This window comes from Cucurbita pepo, chromosome 13 (genome assembly GCF_057944985.1).
Source record: "Cucurbita pepo subsp. pepo isolate OVF chromosome 13, ASM5794498v1, whole genome shotgun sequence".
Classification (NCBI taxonomy): domain Eukaryota; kingdom Viridiplantae; phylum Streptophyta; class Magnoliopsida; order Cucurbitales; family Cucurbitaceae; genus Cucurbita; species Cucurbita pepo.
In genome coordinates, this window is record NC_141810.1 from 3,578,104 (window position 1) to 3,605,901 (window position 27,798).

General features: G+C 36.5%; 3 protein-coding genes across 8 annotated transcripts; 2 read left to right on the plus strand and 1 right to left on the minus strand.

Moving 5' to 3' along the window:
• The first annotated feature begins 279 nt into the window (after window positions 1-279).
• Window positions 280-5,915, plus strand: LOC111808932 (polypyrimidine tract-binding protein homolog 2). 3 transcript variants are annotated; one of them, XM_023695180.2, is made up of 11 exons: window positions 280-425; window positions 1,331-1,538; window positions 1,624-1,833; window positions 2,976-3,038; window positions 3,133-3,206; window positions 3,472-3,567; window positions 3,705-3,762; window positions 4,009-4,125; window positions 4,279-4,360; window positions 4,705-4,817; window positions 5,298-5,915. In XM_023695180.2, the coding sequence occupies exons 2-11, from the start codon at window positions 1,353-1,355 to the stop codon at window positions 5,643-5,645; spliced, it is 1,347 nt and encodes a 448-aa protein (XP_023550948.1). In that variant the 5' UTR covers window positions 280-425; window positions 1,331-1,352; the 3' UTR covers window positions 5,646-5,915. The 3 variants fall into 3 exon arrangements, with proteins under 3 accessions (XP_023550948.1, XP_023550949.1, XP_086973105.1); XM_023695181.2 differs by having other exon boundaries at window positions 4,021-4,125; XM_087116979.1 differs by having other exon boundaries at window positions 297-425; window positions 1,312-1,538.
• Window positions 5,916-7,723: 1,808 nt separating this feature from the next.
• LOC111808403 (ATP-dependent zinc metalloprotease FTSH 11, chloroplastic/mitochondrial) lies at window positions 7,724-21,916 on the plus strand. Its single transcript, XM_023694340.2, has 17 exons — window positions 7,724-8,573; window positions 9,774-9,927; window positions 10,078-10,170; window positions 10,288-10,373; window positions 10,494-10,617; window positions 11,328-11,447; window positions 17,198-17,248; window positions 18,953-19,014; window positions 19,473-19,530; window positions 19,709-19,834; window positions 19,919-19,999; window positions 20,284-20,413; window positions 20,489-20,637; window positions 20,759-21,040; window positions 21,109-21,198; window positions 21,291-21,344; window positions 21,488-21,916. The coding sequence occupies exons 1-17, from the start codon at window positions 7,855-7,857 to the stop codon at window positions 21,644-21,646; spliced, it is 2,538 nt and encodes an 845-aa protein (XP_023550108.2). The 5' UTR covers window positions 7,724-7,854; the 3' UTR covers window positions 21,647-21,916.
• On the minus strand, window positions 21,456-26,018 carry LOC111808405 (abscisic acid receptor PYL8). Of its 4 annotated transcripts, none has more exons than XR_015411563.1 (6): window positions 25,398-25,994; window positions 24,359-24,574; window positions 23,279-23,600; window positions 22,535-22,701; window positions 22,275-22,416; window positions 21,456-21,694 (listed from the first exon to the last, which is right to left on the minus strand). XR_015411563.1 is itself a non-coding variant. In XM_023694342.2 (4 exons), the coding sequence occupies exons 2-4, from the start codon at window positions 25,542-25,544 to the stop codon at window positions 23,382-23,384; spliced, it is 582 nt and encodes a 193-aa protein (XP_023550110.1). In that variant the 5' UTR covers window positions 25,545-25,672; window positions 25,905-26,018; the 3' UTR covers window positions 22,898-23,381. The 4 variants fall into 4 exon arrangements, 1 of the variants encoding a protein (XP_023550110.1); XR_015411565.1 differs by having other exon boundaries at window positions 22,521-22,701; XR_015411564.1 differs by lacking the exon at window positions 22,535-22,701.
• Between the last annotated feature and the right edge of the window lie 1,780 nt (window positions 26,019-27,798).

Here is a 27,798-nt window from a genome sequence, read left to right on the forward strand (position 1 = left end):
CCCAATGCTCAAGCGTACAAAAGGCTCTATGTGGACTCGACTCAAAAAAGCTTTAAAAAATTGAGCCCAACACTACTAACGTCAAAACTATTCATTTGGATCATCTAGATATTTTTGTATTTTTCTTTTTTAATTTAGGGGTTTTAAGTTTATAGTTAAATTTAATGAAATTAAAAATTACAGTATAATAATAATAATTATTATTATTATTATTATTATTATTTTTTGAAGCTCTCCCACGCTTGGCATATCCAAAATCCATATGCCATATAAAAATAAAAGAAAATATTTATTTCAATCGTTTTAGTTCATATTCTGTAGAATCCCATCGAAAACTTCCCCCTTCCCAGGTCTCTGTGAAACCCTAACTTCCATAGCCTCATCAATTCCTTGCTTTCCCGAGGGTTTATCTTTCATAATCTCAGGTATTCCATTTCGCAATCTCCATCTCCTTGTTTGTATCGCGTTTTCTGTTCCTCGTTTTTAGGTATTTCGACTTGGAATGCTGCCTGTTTCCCTCTCGATTCTCGCTTTGGGGTTTTCGACCTGCGTGCCTGTTTTCTCGAAGATTGTTTTTGTGTCTGTTTTGATTTTTCGTTATTGATTGTGTTCGATTGTTTATTGTGTGGTTGCGTGTTTAAGAAATTTGGTTGTAATTATGTGGACGATGAATGTCATTGCGATTTTGCTTGTATCGTTGGATTGATTTCTCTGGTGATAATGGGTTGTGAACTGCTCTAATTATTTGTATGGGATTATCTTAATGGTGATATTGGTTTTACTGCTGTTGTTTGGTGGAGGATTGATTTGTGCTTTGGAATGACGTTGATTGGACCTGCTTTGGTGAAATTCTTTGGTCCATTTGTTAATATTTTCAACTTTACGTGCTTACCCCAAAGGTTAGGAGATGAAAAGAAATAGAAGAAGAAAAACCCAGAGAAATGAAATGCAAACTCTAGCCAAACAACTTCCAATAAGGAACCTCTTTACGAAAATCTATTCCATCATTGTAATGCATACCTTTTTGTTCTCGAATAGAAGATGCTAAAATGTGCAATTTTGTGCTATGGCTGAAGGCAGTTAACTTAAGAGAAGAAGAAGCTTATTCATTAATAAGCGTGGTTGTATTTTATGCATCCACAGATTCTTTTCTTCTACGTCAATTAATGACAATGAAATATTGTTCAAATCAATGCAGAATTAAGGATTTGGTGGTACAATTTTTGATGGTGGCATGGAATTATAAGTTAATGAATGTGGAGTGCTGTGTTTAACTTTATGTACTAAATTTGAAGTTTTAATGGTATTAAGGCTGCCCATAATTTTGTAGCATTCTCCTGTAACTTGGCAAAATGGCATCAGTTTCTAGTCAGCCACAGTTCCGTTATACCCAGCCACCGTCAAAGGTTCTCCACTTGAGGAATTTACCTTGGGAATGCACTGAGGAGGAACTGATTGAACTGGGGAAGCCATTTGGAAAAGTTGTGAACACAAAGTGTAATGTTGGAGCAAACAGAAATCAAGCTTTTATTGAGTTTGTAAGTGCAGGATTTTTGTGTACATTGTTTTGCATCTACAATGGACCTCACTTTGATAAATATTTGACTAAGTTTAATGTTACAGGCAGACATAAATCAAGCTATTGCAATGATATCATATTATGCATCATCCTCGGAGCCTGCTCAAGTTAGAGGAAAAACTGTTTATCTGCAGTATTCCAACCGGCAAGAAATTGTGAACAACAAAACTACTGCTGATGTTCCTGGAAATGTGCTTTTAGTAACAATTGAAGGCACTGATGCACGCCTTGTCAGCATTGATGTTTTGCACTTGGTAAGCAGATTGTAATGCGTTCTTGTTGCAGTTAAAGGTGAACCTCTGTGGCACTAAGTTAAATTATGGTGATTAGGTTATAGTTTGTCATGTTTCAAAAGCTTTTGTTTGACACGAATGTAAATGAATCAGCAGGCCCTTGTCAAGGCAATATCTTTGATGGCAGCTTAGTGCATCGGGAGAAAGAGCACATGTGTGTTTGTCTCCTTTCTCCTTTCCTTAACACTACCTCTCTCTTCCCTTCTCTTCCTCCTCAACTTCCTCCTACCTTTCACAGTTTAGGATATTATCTTTTCTGCTCTCTTGTGCATCCTTCTCCCTATCTCTCTGCATGTGTGTCAGTGATACTGCGGTCTACATCCAGTCATTAGATTCAGAGTATAGAAATTTTTTATTCTAAATTTTTGGATCATCTGTTTTCAGTATACAAGTATTCTGCCCTAATGGACAAACATTTGAAAATTTAGACGGAAGATTAATAAGATGACATTCCTTATGGCTCAGCATCTGATCTTTTTGGGGTGTCTTTGCCTGATCTTTTTAAAATTTGTAGGTTGAATTTTAAATTTCTAAAGGCCTTCAACTATTAATTTACAGCTTGTTTCATTGATGATTATTTTGAGTATTGATTATACCCATAGGTGGTTATTAATTTCAAACAAATAGTTGCTCTTTCCACAACTGAGAGAGTCGGGTGTTATATACTTGTTTTGGATTTGTGTTTTTGCTTCATCGTACCTTCTCTTTGAGAGGAGTTGAAATGTACGTCTTAACGATTGATTGCCATATACTTATTGTGTTTTAATCTGAAAGCTTGTATCTTTGTTGTCTAATATCCTCCATATGTTCTCCATTTACTCTTGTTCCTGGCTGTAGCGTTGCAATTGCAACAATAAACTTTTGTAGTCTTAACTTACAGTTTTTTGTTACAGAATTTGCACTTAAATGTTCGTGTTAGTTTCCATTTAGACATCCTACTTGGTCTATATTTGGAGATTTAGGATTTTTTCCTTTGGTTATGATTGTAATAATTCACATGATAGTAGTCATCTAATAGCTGTTGTGATATCCTGAAAATGTGATGAATGGTGTGATATCATTTTGTTGAATTGTATCCTAAAGGTTATCCAATAATATGCTAGGTCTTTTCAGCCTTTGGGTTCGTGCATAAAATTACTACCTTTGAGAAAACAGCTGGATTTCAGGTCCGTGAATATTTATAATTTTAGTGGTAGTTTCACTATTATTACTTCTGAGCTTTGAGGAAATCTTATTCAGCTAATGATGTGAACTTTTTAGGCATTGGTGCAATTTTCAGATGCAGAGACTGCCTCGTCTGCTAAAAATGCCTTAGATGGGAGAAGCATCCCTAGGTGACAATTGTATTGAATGTTTCACATGGTTTTTTGCCTCTCTTTTATGGAGTATATAGCCGTAGAAGAGGTGCACATGCACTATCTTGGTGTCCGTCTATGAATGTTTTTGTAGTCAGTAATCGAAGTGTCGTAAAATATTGACTTGAAAATTTTCATTCCATTGCCTGTAGTATTCATCCTTTTTTGAAAAGAACTGAGTTTTAGATACTTGCATGTCATTATGCTATTTTTACATGTATCATCAATTATTTCTTGTTTTCAGGTATCTGCTTCCTGATCATGTTGGACCATGTTCCCTTAGAATTACTTACTCTGCCCACACTGATTTGACTGTGAAATTTCAGAGCCATCGAAGCAGGTTTTCTTGACTTTCTGCATCTAATCTTCTATGAATGTGTTTATTTTGACTATTGTTTATTTCACTTTCTGTAACTTTAGTGTCTGTTTTATCACTATCTCTTTCTCTCTCTACTTCCTGATAGTATGTTGATTCAGGGACTACACTAATCCTTATCTGCCTGTTGCTCCATCGGCCATAGATGGAAGTGGTCAGGTAAGGAATGCATTAGGTGGCATGTTGTTAAGTTGTGCCTATAAATTTTCTTCTTTCCATGCACTACGTGCATGAGATAAAGAAAATGGTTCAAAAATTGTCCCAAAAAAAAAAAAAAAAGGAAAAAGCTTCAAATTGTTTACTTTTCACAAAAGTGCTGGCATACCATTACAAATTTTGGCCTTTCTTCTTTTCCTATATTATTTTTCTATATCTGTTTCCTCCTTTGAATGAATTTGTCGTCAGTCACCTTTGCAGTTCACCGTGGGTTTGGATGGAAAGAAGATTGAACCAGAGAGTAATGTTCTTCTTGCCTCCATTGAGAACATGCAGTATGCAGTGACGTTGGAGGTTTTGCACATGGTATTGCATGATATGGAAATTTTATAAAAATTGTCTGTGGACTTCAGAAGCATGTGTGTGTGTGTGTGTGTGTGTTGAACGACTGATAATTCGTATCTTATAATTATTTGCAAATTATTTTATTATGCCAACCATTTATCTTTTTGTTGGTAGGTTTTTTCTTCATTTGGACCTGTCCAAAAGATTGCCATGTTTGATAAGAATGGGGGAGTGCAGGCCTTGATTCAGTATCCAGGTAGTTCATTTTAACTAAACTCGTGCTGACACTAGTCTCACCTGTTGGGTGCAAATGTTAATTGGCAACCACATGTTTGCAGAAATGGTTGAAGCATATTTTCTACCGTTTATTGATTGCAACTGTATCCTTTATAAATTCAAAAGATGTTTTTTTAGTTTCAAATCTGTGAACGAGTTAAAAGCTTAGATGGGGAGAGAATTTAACGTTGAAGTAAAATAAGAGTTAAGTAAAGAAAAGGAAGTCAACAATATATTTCATATGGTTCAAATTTTCTGTCTGAATCCATATTATTTCAATATAAGTATGTAGCATAGTAATTAGTAAATGCTACATGTGGACAGATGTTCAGACTGCGGTAGTTGCCAAGGAAGCCCTGGAGGGACACTGTATTTATGATGGAGGATTCTGCAAGCTTCACATCTCATACTCGCGCCATACTGATTTGAGTATCAAGGTAATAAAAACTCTACTTTTGTGGTTAGTTGTCCAAGAACAACAACAATCCACTGTTGTGTTTTTCTTCATTAATTGGTTATTCGTGTCCTTTTTACCGATTCTAATGATCTTTTTATTTAACAAATACTTTTTTTTAAAATACCATTCTTCTTCTCCGGAGTAAATGAAAGTGGACATTGAATCTTCCATCTATCTTTCTGATGCAATCTGATTATTTTCTATGGATTGAAGTGTTTTTAAGCCTTTAAAAAAGTTTTCTAAACGTCTTGAGTTATAGATCTTGTTATTAGTATTCATATTTATATTGTGAATAATAGACAATATTTCTTTTTAATGTTTTATCTGTATTTATAAAAAGAATATAAAAAAAATATCGAATAATCGATGTTTGATCTTCCTTGACGTATCGATGGAGAGTTCAATCCTTGATTCTATTAAAGTTGAATGTACCTAAATGGCTAGTTTGATGTAATTGTAGGTGAATAATGATAGAAGTCGAGACTATACAATTCCCAATACTCCTTCCATGGTAAATTCCCAACCGCCTGTTGTGGGGCAGCAACCAGGTCAAATGATGGGTCCTTCCACCCATCAATACAACGGAAACCAGTATGGTCCTTCCGCCGAGCAGCCTGGGGTGCAGCCTCAGCCTTCTTCAGGTTGGGGATCTGGTGGTCCAGCTGCGCCTTACTCCATGCCCATGCACAATCCTGCTTACATGTCATCAGGGACAATGCCGCCTCAGATGGCCCCAGGTATGATGCCAAGCCCCAGTGGTTTACACCAGACACCGCCACCACCGTATCGCCCCGATCACAGGCAATAGCATGTATTGTCTTCTGTTTAATAGTCGAATGTCCATTCAAGAAAACCAAGCTTCTTAACGTACTAGAGCATGCAATTTGGCAGAGGAAAAATGTGCATTAAATTCGACAGTTTCAGAACACATTTGGTCAGTTCTTGTTCATTTCTCTTTCATTTTAAGGGATTTGAATGAATGTAAGATCGATCATTCCAAGTGCAAAAAACCAAGCACCTTTCTTCGAAGCTAAGTGAGTTGCGAAACTCGGTTATTATTGATTATTATCTTATGATACGTGATTACGTTGTGTCTATTCCTTCTGCTCGACTTACTCAACATTTATAATCTGAACTGTGTTTCAACCGTGCTGTTTTTCAGGCTGATGAATAAGTGTATTGAGGGGGCAATTATAAATCTAAAAAACTGTGTTTTTGTTTGATATGTATCAGGTCTTGATTCAGGAGATCGTACCTAATGAGCATAGCTGGGGAGCAACTAAATCTGCAGTTGTTTTATTCGTTATATTTACATTTTTAAAGCTAATGGAAGTTGTCATTTAACACTTTTGATGAAAAAAATCAAATTTACTTGTTAAGTTGTCAAAGCTTTTAACTTTGTTAAATTCCACCTGTTACAATCTTAAACCTAAACTTAAAAATGTATTATCATTTTAACCAGAGATATCTCTTTATTCTGTTCATTTCTTTTAAAATTTTTTTATTTATTTTTGTGAGGATACGAGCGGGATCCTCAGCATAAATTAGCGATTTTCTACCGTCAATGTAAAGGATTTTCTACCGTCAATGTAAAGAAACTATTTCATGTATAATTGTTATTTTTTCAATATAAACTATTAGTTGGTGTTCGAAATTGGAGTTGAAACATCTTAGTATAAATTACTAAAAATTAATTAAATTACTAAAAATCAATCTAAGAAATAAATTCGAAAATATAATTTTCAAATCTAAGAAAAAGAAAAAATAGGAAAAACAAAGTAGTGATTGATTTTTCTTCCCATTAATATCAACAATAATAGCTATAAATGCATAAAAATCAAAACAATAGAAATGACATAAATAAATTAGTCAAACATTTATTACTATAAAATCAACAATCGCTTGGAACCTCGAAAACATACAATCGATTAGACCTTTGATTTCCAATTTTGAAAGTTTCTTTTTGAAGATGGATGAAATTTAAAATTGAAATTTACAAAATCTCTATTTTAAAATATATTTATATTTATATTTGGAAAAATATAATCCATTAATTGGATAATGGAAAGTATTGTTTAACCTTAAATTTTTTTTTTTTAAAGTAAACTATTTATGTAAATTAAAATTTAATTTGAGTTTTAATTTAATGAAATTATAATTTTGAAGTTAACTTATTTTATTTTTTTATTTTTTTATTTTTTGGTAAAAAGGATTGTTAGAATAAACTTTGTGTGAATTACTGAAGTAAATGTAAAGTTCCTCGCACTAGTTTTTATTGATTAAATTTAGATGTAACTAATTATTAATTATTATTAAGCATGAGTTTAAATGTCTATTAAAAAATTACCAAAAAGCATTAAAAATAATTCCTTCAAGTTGATAAAGAATAAAACTAATCTAAAGAAAAGAATAATTTTGTAAAGTTAAAATAACATTTTTTGTTTTTGTTTTTCTACTCTCAATTATTTAATCTTAATTAACTCTCCTACGGTTCATAAAACAAAATTTTAGAGTAATTTTAAACTTAAATTTTTTCCATTTTTAAATTAAAAAATATATAGGACATTAAAATCGTCGATACTAAAATTTAAATCATCGACATTGATAAAAATATCGATAGAATGTCGTTGTACGTCTTTTGAAATATTAAGAAAGAAATATCTCTTGAAAAAAGATTTAAATTAATAGATAAATATTTTACGACCTATATTACATAATAATAAAAATATTTTAAAAAAAATGTTGTTAAAATTATTATTATTATTTATTGTAATTTCTATAAATAAATAATAAATAATAATAAATAAATAAATAAATAAATAAAGCGTGGATGAATAATTTTACCCCACAAACACAGATTGACAGAGGCAGCGTAAAAAAGCCGGCGCCAAGGAGAGGTCTGCAAATCCAAATATTGTTATTTTAGGATAAGGCCGCCTTCTCCCTCGCCCTCGCCCTCTCCTTTTTCCTTTGCTCTCTTTTCACTCTTCATTTTGGCATTTGGAGCTTCAACCATAATGGTCAATCTTCAAGCTTCCTTGTTCTGCAATCCTTCACTCTATCCTCCTCTTTCCCTTCTTTCTGCTTCTTCTTCTTCTTCTTCTTCTTCTTCTTCTTCTTCAAGCCAAAGGGTTCACTTGTCGCTGTCTCTTCCTTGTCCTTCCATTTCTTGCACCCCCTTTTGGGGTTGTGGGTTTCGATTTGTGCGTCGTTCTTCTTCTTCTCTTCCCTGTACATTGCACCCTGAGTATGGGAATTTCAATTCAGAATCGATTTCTTCTTCCGGTGGTGGCAATATGGGTTCTGGTCCTCAAGATTTCAATATTGGTGGCTTTGGCGATCAGGGTGCGGATTTTGATGGGAGTAGGATGGAGGGTAGTAGTGAGAGTTCGGAGATTCTGATGAACATTGAGGGTGGGGTGATGGCCACTGATGAAAATGCTGAGACTGTGTTGGATAGTCCTGGAAGTGTGGAATTGGAGGGATTTGAGAGTGGAATTCAGTCTGAGAAAGAGGAGAAATGGAAGAGGTTGCCGTTTGTGGTGTTCTTGATGGGATTGTGGGCAGCAACGAGAAGGAAATTTCAGAAGGTGATTGAAATTGTAATGGATTGGTATAGTTGGTGGCCGTTTTGGCGGCAGGAGAAGCGTTTGGAGCGGTTAACTGCTGAGGCTGATGCGAATCCGAAGGATGCGGCCAAGCAGAGTGCTCTATTAGCCGAGCTGAATAAGCAGAGGTTAAGTTGCAAACTGGTTTTTGAATTTTGTATTTTGAACCGTGAATAATCATGGTACTCAAGATAGCAATGGCCATGTAGTTTTCCTCTTGCTTCTACTTGAGCTGGTGAATAATTGATTAGTAACAAGCTTTTCTTGCAATGCATTGTTCAAGTAGTGTTTGTTACACAAATCATGGTGGTCACTTACCTTTGGATTTAGAATTTTTGTTCGTTTTTTTTACTGCTAGGATTTGAAGGTTGTCCTGTGAGATATGTGAGATAAGTCAAAGGTGTACACCGGACACTCACAATTTTGTTCTAGAAAAACAGCAGTATTTGATTTCATGTCGTTAACTGGACAGTATTTTCCTGTCTTGTCGAATACAAGATCTATGTGAAAGTTGTACTGCTTGTTTTGCGAGATCCTGCATCGGTTGGGGAGGAGAACGAAACACCCTTTATAAGGGTGTAGAAACCTCTCCCTAGCATACGCGTTTTAGAAACCTTGAGGGGAAGCCCGAAAGGGAAAGCCCAAAGAGGACAATATCTACTAGCGGTGGGCTTGGGCCGTTACAAATGGTATTAGAGTCAGACACCGGGTGATGTGCCAGCGAGGAGGCTGAGCCCAAAGGGGGTAGATTTGGTGGAGTCCCACATTGATTGGAGAAAGAAACGAGTGCCAGCGAGGACATTGGGCCTCGAAGGGGGTAGATTGTGAGATCCCACATCGGTTGGGGAGGAGAACGAAACACTCTTTATAAGGGAGTGGAAACCTCTCCCTAGTAGATGCGTTTTAAAAACTTTGAAGGGAAGCTCGAAAGGGAAAGCCCAGAGAAGACAATATCTGCTAGCGGTGGGCCTGACTGTTACATGTTTAGTTCTTACAAAAGACCTACTTTAGGGAAAAAAAAAAAAGGTTGTCATTCTTTATAAAGTTGTGGTTTTTTGAATGGTGATTTCATTTCAATTTATTTGTTTGAAAAGAGTCTTGAACCGTCTGTTTAGTTTTCATTAGTAGCACTGACCATAGTGTGTTATCAATCTCTTTTGGTTTTGAATTATCCCTCTTTCCCCTTATCGTTTGCTGAGGTTTAAAGCATTAATTCTGACAATGCCTTCTTGAAGTAGTGTTATTGTTTGGATTTATTATTTCATATGTTGGTAACTAGACGATACTTACGGTTTCACGTTCTCTGTAACATGTGGAACTATTTCCAGTCCCGAGTCTGTCATTAGGCGTTTTGAGCAAAGGGATCATGCTGTAGACAGTAGAGGAGTAGTGGAGTATCTTCGAGCTCTTGTTGTCACCAACGAAATTTCTGAGTATCTTCCAGATTCTGAAAGTGGAAGGCCATCAACTCTTCCTACATTGGTACTTAAGCTTGACCAATTTCTCTTCCTTTTATAAGAAGATCTCGAATTTGTATGAACACACTTGGATAATTGCTCTTTGGTCTGATCTTAATTATTATTAATAAATTTGGTTATTCTTGTGGTTGTTCTGATCGATAAAAATGCACAGCTACAAGAGTTGAAGCAGCGTGCTTCAGGAAACGTGGACGAGCCCTTTGTGAACCCTGGCATTTCTGAGAAACAACCATTGCATGTAGTAATGGTAAGTATCATACCATTTCTTGGACTTCCCTCCATCATATCATATTAGTTTTGTTTCTTTATGTGAACTACTATCGTCCTCCTAGTTTTTAATTCGTAACGTTATTTTCTATTGAAGGTTGGCCCTAAAGTACCCAACAAGTCTCGTTTTGTACAAGAACTTATCTCCACTATACTTTTCACTGTTGCTGTTGGATTAGTATGGTATTAGCCCTTACTTCACAATCTCTACCATTGTTCTCCTCCCTTCGCCCTTCTCCCCAGAATCATGCTTGGTTTTGTGTTTTTTTAGTTGTTAATCAGTACATGAGAGTCCTCTTGCAGGTTTATGGGTGCTAGCGCACTTCAAAAATACATAGGGAGTTTAGGTGGCATAGGAGCCTCAGGCGTTGGTTCAAGTTCTTCATATGCCCCAAAGGAGTTAAATAAAGAAGTTATGCCAGAGAAGGTAGATACAAAGTATTCCATGTGGTTTCTTTGTCCGATTGTTTGTGAAATAAGTACGTAAATGTCGTGAAAAGCCAGGGGTTGTTTGGTATTTGTTTCTAAAATAGGTTTCTGCCTTTTAGATTACAAATTATGTATAGAAGTTGTTTTTGATTGTTTACTATTTGTCTTTTCATAAATGACCATTCTTTTATCTAGAAAAAATGATGTTGTTGTTCATTTTAATTACATTAATTTGTGAATAATGGTTTCAACTTACCCATTTGCGTTTGAAAAAAAAAAAAAACATTTCGAAAACTAAAACCGTGACAACAGTTTTCCGAACAATCTGCATAGTTTTCTATTATTATTGTTTTTTCCTTTATCTGTAGAGGCATGGGTAGAAAAAGCTTGTTATTCTTCTAGTTTTGATTAGCCTTGGCAGAAATTTAGGATTTTTCATTATTGCTAAAATGTTTCTGACTCCTAGGCTAGGAGGGAGTTAAGATGAATACTAGTAGGTAGAGAAGTTATCTTTTTCATGCATAATTTTTCTTTGTATTGATAGTCTTACATTTTAGTAAGCTCCTATTTTGTGCAGGTAGGTAACAGAAAATAAGTTTACTTTTGATTAGAAACACGTGTTTCGAACTTTTCTGGTTCCTGTACGTTCAAGCATAATTTTTCTTGGGAGTGTTTTTGTTCTTATTCAGTGATAACCTTTCCCTGTAGAATGTGAAGACATTTAAGGATGTTAAAGGTTGTGATGATGCAAAGCAAGAGCTGGAAGAAGTGGTGGAGTATCTGAAAAACCCTTCCAAGTTTACCCGGCTTGGAGGAAAGTTGCCGAAGGTTTGTGTTTGTCACTCCCTGTCTTGATTTTCGTTTGTAGTTGTCTTATTTCTGCTTACTTTGTTGCCCCTTTTCCTTGCCTGGAAGCTCTTTAGCTGGCCGATTGTCTTTTGCCTTGCTTTGTGATTAGTTTATGTCGTTTATCTTCGCAACAACTTTGGTATGACGGAACGATTACAAAAAGACCTTGTAATCCAAGTTGATGGTGTCTATAGTGTAACTACAAAACGACTTATGTTGGGGACTCTAGTTAGAGGTCGTAAACTGTAAAGAGAGTTTGGCTTGCCTGAAATTTTTTTCGAGCTCCTTTCCTTCCAAAGAAGGTACAAAATAGCTCTAGCAGGGTTCATCCAAAGCACTCTAGATTTGTCTTATAACCACTGCTCTGGAAGGATTTCAGCCATCCAATTTTCCATACATTTCGATTTAGACCTCTGCGTCCCAAACATCTGGCCAAAGAACTTCCAAACATTTTCAGCAAACTCAAGTGAATGGACAGACTTAACAGAGATCCTTCATTATTATAGCATAGTACTTGTGTACTGAAAAAATTTATCCCTTCCAACGATTTTGATGGGGATAGGTGCGTTTATTACGGGGAGACAAATTCTTGATTAGGCTCTCATTGCTAACGAGACAATCGAAAACTACAAGAGTCGTAAGCAAAGAAAGGGTTATCTTTAAGATTGATTTTGAGAAGGCCTACGACTATGTGGACTAGAACTTCTTTGATAAGGTCCTTCGTATGAAAAACTTCGGGTACAAGCTCTACGGGGATTTGGAGTTGTACTAGATCAGCGAGCAACTCTATTCTCCTTAATGGAAGGCCTAGGGGAAGGTCCATGTAACAAGTGGCCAAACAGGGGATCCTATTTCCCCTCTTTTTGCTTGTTGTGCGTATCCTTAGTAGGATTGTCTCTAGAGGAGTTGATGGAAGTGGGTAAGAACAAGGGGCTTCTATCTCATCTCCAATTTTTCGATGACACTATCTTCTTCTACTCAAGCGAGGAGTCATTTTGGATCCTGAATCACATTTTAGCATTCTTTGAAACTGTGTCAGGTCTAAAGATCGATCAACAGAGGTTTGTTCTCTTTAGTCCTCCCTCCTTTTATCATGGTCTTCCCTTGGGTCATAATCTGAGAAACATTCTGTGATGTCCCACATTTGTTGGGGAGGAGAACAAAACACCATTTATAAGGGTGTGGAAACCTTCCCCTAGCAGATGCGTTTTAAAGCCTTGAGGGGAAGCCCAAAGAGGACAAATATCTGCTAACGGTGGATCTGTGCCGTTACAAATGGTATCACAACCAGACACCAGACGATGTGTCAGCCTTCTCGATTGGAGGAAGGTGGATAGACACGAGGCGAGTGTGCCGAAGGGGGATAGACACGAGGTGGTGTGCCAGTAAAGATGCTGGGCCTCGGAGGGGGGCGGATTTGGTGGCGGTCCCACATCGATTGGAGGAAGGAAAGAGTGCCAGCGAGGACGCTGGGCCCTGAAGGGGGGGTGGATTGTGATGTCCCACATTGGTTGGGGAGGAGAACAAAACACCATTTATAACGGTGTGGAAACCTTCCTCTAGCAGACGCGTTTTAAAGCCTTGAGGGGAAGCTCAAAAGGGAAAGCCTAAAGAGGACAATATCTGCTAGCGGTGGATCTGGGCCGTTACACATTCCGTTTTGGGATCTAGTGATGGATAAGACGCGTAAAAAGCTTGCATCTTGGAAAGAGTAGTTTTCTTTAGGGGTGTTAAAAATTACGATACCTGAAAAACCTGATCAACCCAACCCAACCCAACCCAACCCGTACATTTTGGATTGGGTTCAAATAAATGAAAATTTTGTGGGTTTGATTGGTTAATGGCTTTCCTAATACTAAGTTGGGTTGAACGGAATCCACCCGACTTTATTGTTAATTTTAAAACACAGATTTTTCCTTACGATTCAATTATTTATTTATTTATTTTTATTTAATTTCGTAATTATTTTTTTGATTATTTATTCTTTGAACAACTCTTTTTAACCATTTGGAAGGTAACATTTCAAAATATATATTGAAATTGAGTTGCAAATCTTAATTAAATGTTTGAAAATAAATAAATTGATGTTTTAGGAACTAACATTTTACTTCTATTAAAAACAAAATTTTGAATAATTGACCCAAGCAACCCGAACCAACCCAACCCAAAAAATTTACAAGGTTTGGTTGGTCCTCGCTGGGTTGGGTTGAGTTTATTATTTAATAAGGTTTGTTTGGGTTGAAAAATTTACAACATGAACAATTTTGTTGGGTCTAAAAAATGTCACAACCTGACTCGACCTAACTCATGAATACCCTAGTTTTCGTCCAAAGGCGAAAGGTTAACACTCATTTGTTCCGTTTTCAGTGGAATTCCCATTTACTTTCTTCCCCCTTTAGGGTTTCTTTGACTCTGTAAAAGAATTTTGGGAAGTCGATGATGAATTTTTTGTGCAGGGGATCAATGAGGGGAAAAGTGCCTGTGGTAAAGTGGGAGATGGTGGGAAAGCCATTGAGCCTAGGGGGCTTATAATTAAGGAATTTAAAAGCCGGAAACAAAGCCCTCTTGGCTAAATGGTTGTAACATTCCCCCCTTGAGTTTATTACTTTGTGGTATAGGATTATAGCAAACAATGACGGCCCTCGTCTTATTGAATGGATGTTGGGTGGGGTCCAAGGTACTAATAGAAACCTTTGGAAGAAATTTCTGATGAGCTTCCTTTTTCGCTCACCTGGTCCATTGTTTTGTAGGTGATGGGAAGGAAATGTATTTTTGGGAGGACAAATGGATGAAGGATAGACCCCTCTGTGATATGTTTCCTCATTTATACCACCCGAGTTCTATAGATAACCAACTCGGTGGCTAATGTTGTTTGTTCTTGGAGCTCTTACTCTTTATTGCTTGGGTTCTGTGGTTATTTTTTGATAGGGAAATGACAGATGTCACGACTGTATTATCTTTGAGTTTAGATTGTGGAGAATGGACTTACATCTCTAGTGGCTTTTCTTGTAGCTCATTTTTTCATCGCATGTAGAACCCTTCTCTGTATAGTGAGTCTATTTTCTCCTCTCTCTCTATAAAGTAAAAATCCCGAAGAAGGTTAAGTTCTTTATTTGGTAGGCTTTCTATGGAAGAGTTGGTGTCTTGATAGGCTATTGAGGAAGATGCCTTGATAAGACAATTTTGCTATATCCTTTGTCTGAAAGTGGAGGAAGACTTGGATCATCTCCTTTGGAGCTGCGAGTTTACTTAGTCTATTTGGACCTACTTTTTTGTTGCATTTGGTGTCCAAGTTGCTAGACATAGATTTAGGGAGATGATCAAGGAGTTACTCAATCACCCTCCTTTTTGTGATAAAGGTAGGTTTCTTTGGCAAGTTGGGGTCTTTGTGCAATTTTGGGTCGAGGTATCGAGAGAGGGGTCCTTTGATGTTTGGTCCCCGCTGGGTTCTATGCTTCCCACAAATTATTTTTGTGATTATATATTAGGTATCTGTGTACTTGACTGGAGTCTCTTCCTTTAGTAGGGCCTCCTTTTTGTGTGCTTGTTTTTTGGATGCCCGTGTATTCTTTCATTCCTTTTCAATGACAATTTAGTCTTTATAATATATATATATATATATATATATATATAGATATATGTATATGTATATATTGGGGGGTATGGATATATTGGGAAACCTCCGTTGAATTTTGTCCATAGTATTAATGCTATTAAGGGTCACAGTTCGTCATAAAAAATCACTATCTTTGGAATAGCACCATCCTTGATCTGTTGACATAAAATCTTAGATAAGGAATAGGATATAATCATTTCTGTCCACTACATTTCAACACCTATACTAAGAAACACACCTACATCGGTCCAACCAAATTAGGCAGGGCAGTACCACCATACTGGTCCATTAGATTTTCAGTTTGTTACTAAAACCATGACATGGATGTCATCCGGAGGACAACAAGGAAGATTAAGCTTGGATGACTAAGCTTGGCACCGGAGTCTCTTGCTTTTAGTGATATACTGATATTAAACTTCAGGCTTCTCCAGATACAAATGGTACTGCTTCTCATAAACCAGGTGAATGGAGATTGCTCATCCTTGTAAGCTAAAAATTTTATGTGATAAACCGTTTCGTCCATGGGGTATCTCCATGAAAGCAAAATTTTTCCTCTTTATGCTCCTTTGCATTAAGGCTGCCACAATACCACTTCATAGGTATGATACAGAAAAAATTAGAATGCAGTGTAAGTTCAAGGAGTTTTTTGCCCACCCAATGCCTTTGAAGTGCATAAGTGGACTCTTTTCCTTCCTCCTCTTTTTCATCTGCTTTTTTTTTATCAAGTTCGATCGACATATCACATGCTTAACCCCACCTTGAATGACATCAATCAATGGCTTAGAACTAGTGGACCTTTACAGTATGCCAATTCTAGCTCAGAAAAGAAAAGGAATCCAAAGGGTATGGAGAACTTACAAATCTTTCCTCCACTTTCACATCTCATCATCCAGATTTTGCTGACATACACTTCCTCTTTATAGTTTTTTTTGGAATTTTTCACAGTTCAAGAAAAAAGCAGCCGTATGGTTTAAAGATCAAGAACCGCTGTGACTTATGTGCTTATTGCATGGCTAGATGGTCTTGGAGTAAGACACTCTACTCCTACCAAAAGCATGAGACTCTTCAACAACCTGATCAACAATCTTTCTTAGGGGAAAAATACTATCTTTACTAAGTCATATTTGAGGAAAAACCCAACTATACTTGCACCCACCATTTTCTTGTCTCCCCAATTAGTAAGGTGGAAAGAGCTGTCAGACCTCGTTTCTATTTCTTAAAGCTTACAACATCGTTTATGGTGGCACTTGTTCAAGGTTTGAAAATATGTGACTTGACCAGAGAGTCCCTTCTGTTGAGCAGTGCTGAAATCTTCTTCCTTCATGTCGTTGACTGGGCAGTGCTTCATGATGAAGTTAAAACCTTAAATTCTGAGAGAATTTATGGTTGTGAAGTACTCTAGCCTCTCATTTCTCCAACCTTTCGCCATCACTACTATAGCTTATGTTTGAAATAGGAGCTTTGGAATTTGAGAGGAGGAATTCCTAGTTGAGGCCTCTTGACCCTTAGGGTCCCTTACTTGCAGCTCCCTCCTTGAAGATCTTAATTATCCTAAAAAACTCTAAACGTGGATCTTTGAACTATGGTCTGGAAGGATACATTTCCCGAGAGGTGAATGAGAAGTTTTAGTAGAGAGCATCAGCACCTAAGACAAGATCCAAATAGATGCATTCTTTGAAAGTGTGCAATTTTTGGATAGAGAGAAATCGCTGAATTTGAGTAGGCAGAGACTGAAACCTGCTTTCTTTTCTTGATAATATTATTTTTGCTGCCGGTTCTTGGTGTGGAACTAGTAGTAATTCCTTTTGTAACTGTTCAATTTCTGATGATTGGGACGATCGGAGGGCTTTCTAATAGAACCTCTGTTGGCCGTGGGTCGAGTTACCTTCTCTCCCATTTTTGTATATGTCATTATATTAATGAACTGTTACCTTTCTTATAATGATGATGATGATAATAATAATAATATATCTCGGAAAAAATCCCTCTCCTTACAATTCCTTCATTTTTTTAATTTTTTTTTTTTTTTTTTTTTTTTTTTGTTCTTACTTATTTTGACGATCTTTACTTTATTCATTTTCATATGGTACTTGCCTAAATGATTTATTTACAGGGAATTCTCTTAACAGGAGCCCCGGGAACTGGAAAAACTTTACTTGCTAAGGTAAAACTTCACTCAGTTTTCCTATAAAAGAGATTATGTTCTTTATTAGAATTGCAATCATCTATGCTAGGTTTTCTTCATGGCTTTGTTGGCTTTCATTTTGTTGATCTTCTGTTAAACAATATGCTTACTACTTTGGCCGATAGCTGACTGGTATTTTGTCGTTTGCCCCCATTAGAGCTCCGGTAGTAGTAGATGCCCTTTAGATGAAAGTCTAGAAATAATGGTTGTTCTTTTTTGTTAGATAAGATATTTCTTTTTGTAAATTTTCATTAGCAGATGCAAAAGTACTCAACCACCTACCAGCAAACCATAAATGGTCAATACAAAACCCAAAAGTCTACATGCTTCCTTAACATCAATCACAAGTGAACTAACTGAGTAAATTTCCTGTTTGTGCTATAATATTCTCCTGCTGTTTGACTTTTCCCGAGCCATTTCTTTTTCTTTTTCATCTTCGGTATTCTCACGCTTTGTACACTTTTCTTACCTGCAAAGAAATCACCCTCTTTGGTGATGCTTACTTCAGAAAGAAAGCCATTAGTCTCACTCAATTAGTCCTACGAAGATATTTCTTGTTGACCCAACCTGGCTGTTTCCATCACAGAAGACAAACCAGTGAAGTAGGGGGTGGGTTTTTTTGGTCGGAACACCAGCTTTTCCAAAGAACTTCCTATGAGAAAAAAATTCGGGTAGAAGCGAGAAAAATCCTTGGGATTAGCACTAAGCCATACCAAAAACTCCAATCCTTCACTCTGAGTTTGTTATATTCAACATATTTCCAAAAATAATACATCCCAGTTTCTTATAAAGAGAGAAACTCCAACTCTTGATGTCAAACTCATTGTGAAGTGAACAAATGGTCCATTGTTTCCTATTCTTTAATCAGTTAAAGCAAACGTGAGGAGAAGTAGAGGGTTCTTTTCCTGCCAAATGGATGGAGTTTTCAGGTTTTTTATGATATAAGGACCGTATGAAGAATTTAGTAGGATTTATTAGGATTCTTATAAAGCTTTGATAGTCGAAAAAACAGATTGAGGGGAAAAGTTCCTTAAGCTGACCAACTATAGCTAAAATCATCTGCGTCCACTTCATTGTAAAATGTCATTGAAAAAGGGGAGAAGCAGGCGTACGACCCTGATACGGTCAGGTTTTTATCAGTAGTCTCGGTTTCGAATTCAAAAATGATAGTAGTCTTAATAAACAAGAAAGAGAAGAACTAAGATTCCGGAAAGAAAGATTTATGGGAACTCTCGACTTATCAAAATCAAAGTACAGTAACTGGGTTACAAAAAGGCCCTCTTTTTTTTATAAGGTCAGTTTGGCTATACATTGTGTAAAAAAAAACATTTGCGGCCACCTAAGCGCAAAATCCCCGATATTAATTAGTTTAAAATTTTTGGTTTTATGTTCTTGTGATGCTCGAACTCTTCAGTAGCGTCTTCGTGTTTTCAATCTTTACTTGAACCGGATTCTAGGTTCTACGTGGAGTAGGTACTAAGAAAATGACTGCAAATCTATTAATGCCTGGAGATTTACTTGTCATGTATAATTCCAAACCTGCTGATATAGTTGAAATTTTGTCATTTCTTTGGTAGTTTCATAATATCACGTTTTCATATTATCTCAGAGTTCTTTTTCTGGAAGACATGATTTATTTAATTGTTCAGTCTGAAATGTAATTATTTTTCTGTTGTCCTCAAGGCTATTGCTGGTGAAGCTGGAGTACCATTTTTCTATAAAGCAGGATCCGAGTTTGAAGAAATGTAAGCCTCATTTTTGTGCATTTTCGTGATCTTCGATTAGGATGCGTCCATTTTTCCTCGCCTGAGATATGAATATATATGTTAATGTTTAACAACAAATTAATGGCAAGGTTTAGAATATTATTCTTGCAAAGTTGGCTTTAAAAAAACATTTAAAAGCTTAATTATCAAAATCAATTGAGTAAAGAATTTCATACACCAAAATATAACGATGTTTGCGACTTAGACGATGATTTATTTGTACGAATGTCAATAGGTTAGGAAAATAATAAGAATTATTTGCTATATTTCCTTCTATATGTAGATTTGAATTTTGCATGAAGGGCTTTGGTGTTTATGATGTTTCATTCTCACGTCTTTAATGTAGTGTAGAGACTACCAGCTTTCGGATTGTGGGACTTTCTGAGTATTACTTTAGCATTAGTGATTCCGACTCGCATTGTACTTTCAATTGGCAGGTTTGTTGGTGTCGGTGCTCGGCGTGTAAGATCATTATTTCAAACAGCCAAGAAAAAGGTTTGTTTCCCTTCGTCAAATTTCAGTAACTTTAGTCAAGTTCGGATAACTCGACTAAAATAATGTTGCATTCAGGTGACTTTAGTCGCGGTAAAAAATGTGTAACCTATTGACAAATTTAGAGCGTGAAAGCATCCAAGTTCTATTATAATATTGATCTTTTCTCCATCCTCCACAGGCTCCTTGCATCATTTTTATCGACGAAATCGATGCTGTTGGGTCCACTCGGAAACAGTGGGAAGGCCACACGAAGAAGACATTGCATCAACTGCTTGTTGAAATGGATGGCTTTGAGCAGAATGAGGTACATCAGAACAATTTGTTGCATGTTGTGAGATAGATTACTTATTCATTAAGATGTACAATTTATTACTTTTTTTCTTTGCAGGGCATCATATTAATGGCTGCTACAAACTTGCCAGATATTCTTGATCCAGCTTTGACAAGGCCCGGTAGATTTGACAGGCATGTAAGTTCCTTTGAAGCTCTGTTTGTTTTTTCTTTTTCTTTTTCTTTTCTTAAGAAATATTTCCTTTGTGTTGTTATGAATGGAAATATGGAGCATTTATTAGTCCGAGTCTAAGCCTTTTCTCGTTTAGAGATAGTCGATTCGATTAAGGTTTCTAATTGGGAAAAATTCTAGCGCTTTTTCGATGTTCGTGGAATCATTTTGTTCATTGATAGCAGGATCCGAATGTGCGATATCCAGTTCTTGAGCCAATATACTTAAAAACTAACAACATTCATTTGTAGATCGTTGTCCCAAACCCCGATGTACGGGGTCGCCAAGAGATTCTAGAGCTCTACTTACAAGACAAACCGTTGGATGAAGATATAGATGTGAAAGCAATTGCTCGGGGCACGCCGGGATTTAACGGGGCGGGTAAGTCTTCAGATACTATTTTAGATCTTTATGTTGCTGAATTTTCTTAACAACCAACATTTGTTTTCTTGTCAGATCTTGCAAATTTGGTTAACATTGCAGCCATTAAAGCTGCTGTTGAAGGTGCAGAGAAGTTGAACTCTTCACAGTTGGAGTTCGCAAAAGATAGAATAGTTATGGGTACTGAGAGAAAAACAATGTTTTTATCAGAAGAGTCGAAGAAGGTATATAAATGTCCGAGGAATCATTAATGCTTTTAGTTCTTTCAATTAAAGCCTATTTGAATGATATTTCAAGTTCCAAAATATTGTATGGATGCTTGCTGATGTATCTCTTTCATTGTAGCTCACTGCCTATCATGAGAGTGGTCATGCGATCGTTGCATTTAACACCGCGGGTGCACTCCCGATTCATAAGGCCACGATCATGCCTCGCGGGTCTGCTCTAGGAATGGTCACACAACTTCCTTCAAGCGACGAGACATCTATTAGCAAGAAGCAACTATTAGCACGACTCGACGTTTGTATGGGAGGAAGAGTTGCAGAGGAACTCATATTTGGGCAGGACAATGTCACCACTGGAGCAAGCAGTGATCTTCACACAGCTACAGAGCTTGCCCAATATATGGTACTTCACTAGACTCTTCCAAATGTTTTATGGACATTGCTTTCTCATTCTCCATGATGTTCTTGAAGGTATCGAATTGTGGGATGAGCGATTCAATAGGACCGGTTCATATCAAAGAACGTCCAAGTTCGGAAATGCAATCCCGAATCGATGCAGAAGTATGTTTTTTAGTACCTCCAGCCATTTGATTGATTTGGCCAAGCTAAGCTAATTCCTGCCAAACGTTTAAAGTATGTAATCTGTTGTGCAGGTGGTTAAACTCCTAAGAGATGCATACGATCGCGTGAAAGCCCTCTTAAAAAAGGTTCGTTTTACATTTCGACTCCGACTCCACTCCGTTTCTTGTTTCCTGGAGATTGAAACAAGTTTTAGGAAACTAAATCAGAGAACAACAATCTCACATCAGCATTTCAAGTTCTGTTCTAACGTTTGCCATGTTTATTTCAGCATGAAAAGGCATTACATGCACTGTCAAATGCTCTGTTAGAATATGAGACACTCAATGCTGAAGAAATAAAGAGGATTCTACTTCCTTATCGAGAAGGAGGACAGCTGCCAGAGCAACAAGTAGAAGTAGAAGAACAAGGGGATCTTGTGTTGGCTTGAAGTTCTCTGACGTTTGCATCAGTCTCCATTGTCCTCTCTGTAAAGTACCTGAAACAACCGTGAAAGAAAAATATTTATTCTGATACATAATGGTGGGGTTATAGGCAGTAATTGTAGGATCCTAGCATCTTCTTTAGGCATATTATTGTGTATTATACCACTTTCCACAAGTGGGGTGAATTTTTGGCACACAGCAATCAGTCCCTTAACATTTTTTTTTTTCACGCAAGTTATTTATAATTGTGACAATGGAAGAACGCATTTGTAATCTGTGACATTTTTTTTTTTTCTTTCTGATGACGTTACGTGTAATTTCTGTATGTTTAATGTTACTGTTGGTGAATAAATTCTTCAAAGATAAATATTTAACCATAAGATCTCTAATAAAACAAGGCTATTCTAAACTTATATGTAGATAGATGGATTATTAACACTAAGATGAGTGTTCAAAATATAGCTTGGTTGATTCTTTTTTGGATTTTCCACTTATGGGCGTCTAAACGCATTTCTTTATTCATTTGTTCACGTGTGTCATGAATCTGATAATGATGACATGTTCTTAGATTCAGCCCCTAGTTTACTGTCAAGCGGGTAAGCCAGCTAGAGAGAGAGAGAGAGATGCACTCACAGTTTGCAGGTTTGGAGCTGAGCGTCAAAGCATCTCCATTCCCAGTTGTAATTTGAAAATGGGCTGTATGACAACATATTGTAGATTCAGCCCCCCAGAAACCCGACAATCCTTGAGTGATGTAGAATCCATAGTGCTGCTCCTGCATGAATTGGTTCAAGTGAGATGAATTTGATTAGTATAGAAAGAGAGAAAGAGAGAAAATGATGCAACTTGGACCCATTTAAATATCGACTCAGACACGACCTTATCAGTCCAACCTGATATTTTGCATGAATCCAGCAGCAATGTGTCCACTCTCACCAGATACTTGAATGGATCCAATATAGTTTCCACAACCTTTTCTAATCTATTTACATCAGCACTTCAAAAACCGTAGATATTTGCATTATCATCAACATTTATATGTGCACACAAGTTTCTGACACTGATGACGGCCATAATAGAATATCAGTATATACAGTACAAGTAAATCACAAATGCAAACAAAACTGACAATATGAAGATAGGGACATTGACAGATATGGTAATAAAAAGAGTCAGTAATGCAAGTGTCAGGTCAGATGGAGCCTTTTGATGTCAAAAAATCAGATACTCCGTGATGAAGACGGCTGAGAAACCTAAAACACAGAACACCGCCAAGGAATAGCATTACATTACCTCAACTAAACATGGCATTTTGACAGACAATGACTAACTGTAGTTCGTAAAATTGAAACAGAGCGGAAGCCATATACAGAAACCATTCATTGTTATCAGTCATCAAAGATATATACATCAATAAGCATACATAACCATGGACAAAACCCTGGAAATTAGATGAAGGAATCTAGGCTTCCCCCTCCACACACCCCCCCCCCCCCTCTCTCTCTCTAAATTCTAGAGTTTCTCAAACCTTACAAGACCGTTTGTGCTCCAGGTACTAGATTTGACTTGCTGAACGTAAATGAAAAGGAATATAATATCACCCGATAAAAGATGATGCTAATTTGTGTACAACATACCCTCCTGCCAGTCCATCTCCAAAGCCTCCAAAGATATGAGAGCCTTGGAGGCTTCATTCATGGCAAGCCCCTTGCGTACATCAAACGTTACCAATCCCAGATTTTAGATCCTATCAAGAGGCTCAGTGCGATCTTGCACTGCAAGCCGCTCTGAAACATCAGCAAGTGACTTGAGATTGCATTTAATCAAGGCTTCCACAAAGTAGCATGTCTCGTCCTTTGTGTTTCCTTCAGGCACATCGACCACAAATGATTCAATTACCAAAGTCCCTGGTCTTCCATCAATGATTTCTGGATGCAAGGAAATGATTGAAGAGTAATTCTGAAAGAAAGTTCCAGATTATTAAAATTTATTACTGATTTAGACACACTAAAAAATGGAGCATCTAACTAGGCATCCCCAAAATATTGTCATAGCTATTAGAACTATATTGTCGTAAAACAAAGCAGAATTTCCTGTTTAATTCATCAATCACATAGCAAGTGACATGATAGAGCTTTGATTCATGTTAATCCTTACTTGGACAGTCAAATGATACTAAACATAAGAAGCGCATTATTTTCTATTGCAAAGCACATGCTGCTAACGCAAATAGTTAAAATTATATGAAAGATGAAGATTCAAGCCAACTTGAGCTTGCAAATCCGGCGCATTATCTGTGGGCATAAATGACTACCAAAAGCTCATTTAAAACAAAATCATGGCGAAAACTCTATAACATGATCATTATTATCAGGCAAGTCCAAAATATTTTCAATAAGAAATGTTCTCAACAGTTCCTCCTTTTGAACATATGAAATCACAGTTCCCTGATATACTGATTTGATGTCATTGTAAAATAGGTTAGACTAATCTTTGGATAAATTTAGGTTTCAAACATTCAAGGGATGAATATCAGCAAAAATCTGTTTTGCTCAGAAAATATGAATACTACAAATATTCTCATGCCTATTTTATAGAAAACAGAACAATTAGTTTCACCCTGAAAAGAAAGATAAAAATTGCATATATTCAGCCAATATCAGAACCATGGAGTTCTCCAAGAAAGGAGCAGATAAAAAATACATTGAGACCTGTACCTTGAGTCTGTGATCTCCGCCAACAATCCTCATGCTAAGGATGTGCCTATCATCATCGAGGAGTTCCAATCTCTCTGTACTCGTTGTGGCTGGAAGCCCCGATTTCACATCAACTTCTCTGAGAGTCCCGATCTCAAGGTTTCCCTTCAAAACACATCTGCTAACAAAAGGTTTGTATCTCTGTGGTTGATCAAACCTCCTTACCAGAGACCATACCTGGAGAAGAGCCATTCCAATTCCGAAAATAATTAAGTACAAATGAAGGCAAGAATCCAATAACCCTAGCTGCGATAATATACAAATATCATCATAATTCTTATTACAAACTTGCATCTTTATTGTTCAAATAGGATCAAAAGACCTTCCATAATGGTTTGCTTTCCAAGTTCTAATAATTCCAAAAACATCCATATGATCTCAGATATAGAACAAATGAAAACATAAAGCAACCATAGTTTGCTACTTCCTCGTAATGCAATGCGTTTACATTTTTTACTTAAAGTTTGAACTGTAAGACTTTACCTTTCACTTTATTTTTAAAAAAAAACTACCTGCATAAATCAAATTCCAAAATTTATGAAAAGAACCTCTTGTTAGCAGTTGATTCATATAGAATTGCTATTATACTCTGCTTCTGTATTCTCCAAATGTTGTTTTTAACAACACCCCGAGAAGACAATGTCTTCTTTCCAGAATATATCCAAGGGATTGAACTCGCCCACAAAAGGCAAGAAAGGAGCCGTGATGATGATTGGGGTATAATGCATGGACGTTCGGATTTCCATATAAACATAGGAGGATGCAGAAACCAACAGAAACAACTAAGTTAATAAAATAAGATACAAGTTATCATGATACATACAGCACTAATTGAGGCCAAACCGATCGGTTAGATCCTCCAAATTTGGAAACCTCTTTAGACCATTAGTGTTGACAAGTAAAATAGGATTTGAAAAACATAAAACCAATAAATAATGAAGAAAAGCCATCTTCATCAACAGAATTTAAACTGGACAGAGAAAGAGGGAAGATGATTTACAAGATGAACAGGAGCTTTAATACGCTTAACAAGCTGAGAGGTGCACTGATTCTCAGCAGGCTCAGTCCTGTGGTACCTCCGAATAAGCTCCCATTCCGCGTTACTGAATCCTCCTACATTCCCATTCCGAGTGCTGTTACCATTCATTTTCGCTACTGATTCTCGTTCTCCACACAACAAAATCAAACTCCACAGCTAAATCAAACCACTTTTTCTCCTTCCTCCCTCGTTAGTTAAAAAAACAAAAACAAGAAGATCGCAAAATTCAACTCTCTCTGTAGAATCATAAAAAAAAACAAAAAAAAAACAAAAACAAAAACGAAACTAAGGTCAAATCATCACATCAACCTATACAATCCAAGTCCTCACTCAATCGCCGGCAACCAAAAGATCCAATCGCCGGCATAAAAAACTCGATAAACAAAAAAAAAAAAAAAACAGCAAAATCTCCGTCAGAAACAAAAACTAGATTTGGTCTCTCACTGGAAAAACGGCGCGGAGACTCACCGCCATAGACGACCGATCGAACTTAGCCTCAGCTTTTTCCTCTCTTCCTTCGTCTCCTCTTTATCGCTTCATATAAATTTTCTCTCTTAATTAATTAATTAATTTAATTAACTATCTTCTTTTCCTGCTTTAATATATTAATGATCTCTCTTGTCAATGACAACAATTTTCAATCCCGAAACTACCCCTATCTTTTGCATATAATCACGTCTTATGCCCTTCCCCTTTTATTACCGACTTTTCTCGTCGTTATCTTTAACCGTTGGGTAAAAATAGAAAGGTGACTTTTTTTTTTTTTTTAACAGAAAAAATAAATTATAAATAAATAAATAAATTTCTTGTCGGCGGTTACTTGTATTTGAAACCGCTATCCTAACGGTGCCGTCTACTACACTTGACGGCAGTTGATATTTTTGTTGAGTGAGATATTTATCTATATTAAATAAATTAATAAATACTTGTTTTTTTTAATATTAATAATAATAATAAATCATAAATACTCTTTTTTTTTCCCTATTTTTTGTAAAATTGATTTGCTTGGTCAACTTTGGTCCTATTTTAATTTATTGTTAACAATTTTGAGATCTTAGTCAACTTTTTAAAAGTTAATTAATTTTAGATTTTATTTTCATATAAAAAAAATTTAGTTTTTAATTATTGTTAGGATTTTTAAGTACGAAAATAAATAGATTATATTATAGACATTTGAATCATTTTCATATATTACAAAAAAAATCTATACGAAATTCCTGAATAAACACTTAAACAAGTTATAATCATTTGTCCATAACTCCATAGATACTGTTTGGATCTCACAATTCATGGAAGGTCTCAACGTCCTTGATGACACATCGTCTCGTGTTCACCTTTTTGGGTCTAGCATCCTTGCTGGCACACCGCCTCATGTCCACCCCCTTCGGGGCTTAGTCTCCTTGCTGACACATCACTTGGTGTGATACTTTTTGGATCTCACAATCCACGGGAGGGTCTCAGTGTCCTTGATGACACACTACCTCGTGTCCACCCCTTTAGGGTCTAGCGTCCTTACTGGCACACTGCCTCGTGTCCACCCCCCTTCGGGGCTCAGTCTCCTCGCTAACACATCGCTTGGTGTCTGACTTTGATACCATTTGCACTAGTAACAGATATTGTCCTATTTGAGCTTTACCTTTCGGACTTCCCCTCGTTTCTAAAACATGTCACACCCTTATAAAGAATATTTCATTCTCCTCCATAAACGTGGGATCTCACCGGTTCTCAGCTTGAGAACAAGCTATTAAAGATACATACACTCTTGATCAAAATGTTCGAAGTCTTAAATTTTTCGTCCCACTATGATAAATGAGAGTATGAAGATATGAACCTCTGACCTAAAAGGAAGTAGTACATGTCAATTATCATTGAGTTATGCTCACTTTAACGACCTTATGTTGCTGAACCGAAAAAAATAATGTAAGCACGTGACGTTAGCTTTAATTCTTAATTGGTCGAATTGGTTTAGAAAGGTAACAATCAATAATGTGATGGGAAGTGAAATGGGATGGAACACTATGGGCTTTGGACACTTTTCTTGGTTCCCTTAATAGCTAAAGTCACACTCACACATGCAAAAGGGGTTTAAAGTTTCTTACACAAATGGTAGGAGGATGGATTTTTAGTTCTCTCTCACTTTAATAACGGGGGAAAGTACGTGCCGTCTGTTTCTAGAGAATCTCGAATAGATCTCGAGATGAAAATATTAGTATATACAGATAATATATCAGTAAAACTGTTAATTCAACAACGGTAATGAAGGGAGAGGAGTTCTACCCAAGTTGGACCATAGGAAAGAAAAAGGCCGAACAAAATCATATTTGAGGTGAGGCTGGTGGGTCTAGCTCAACTAGATGAAATT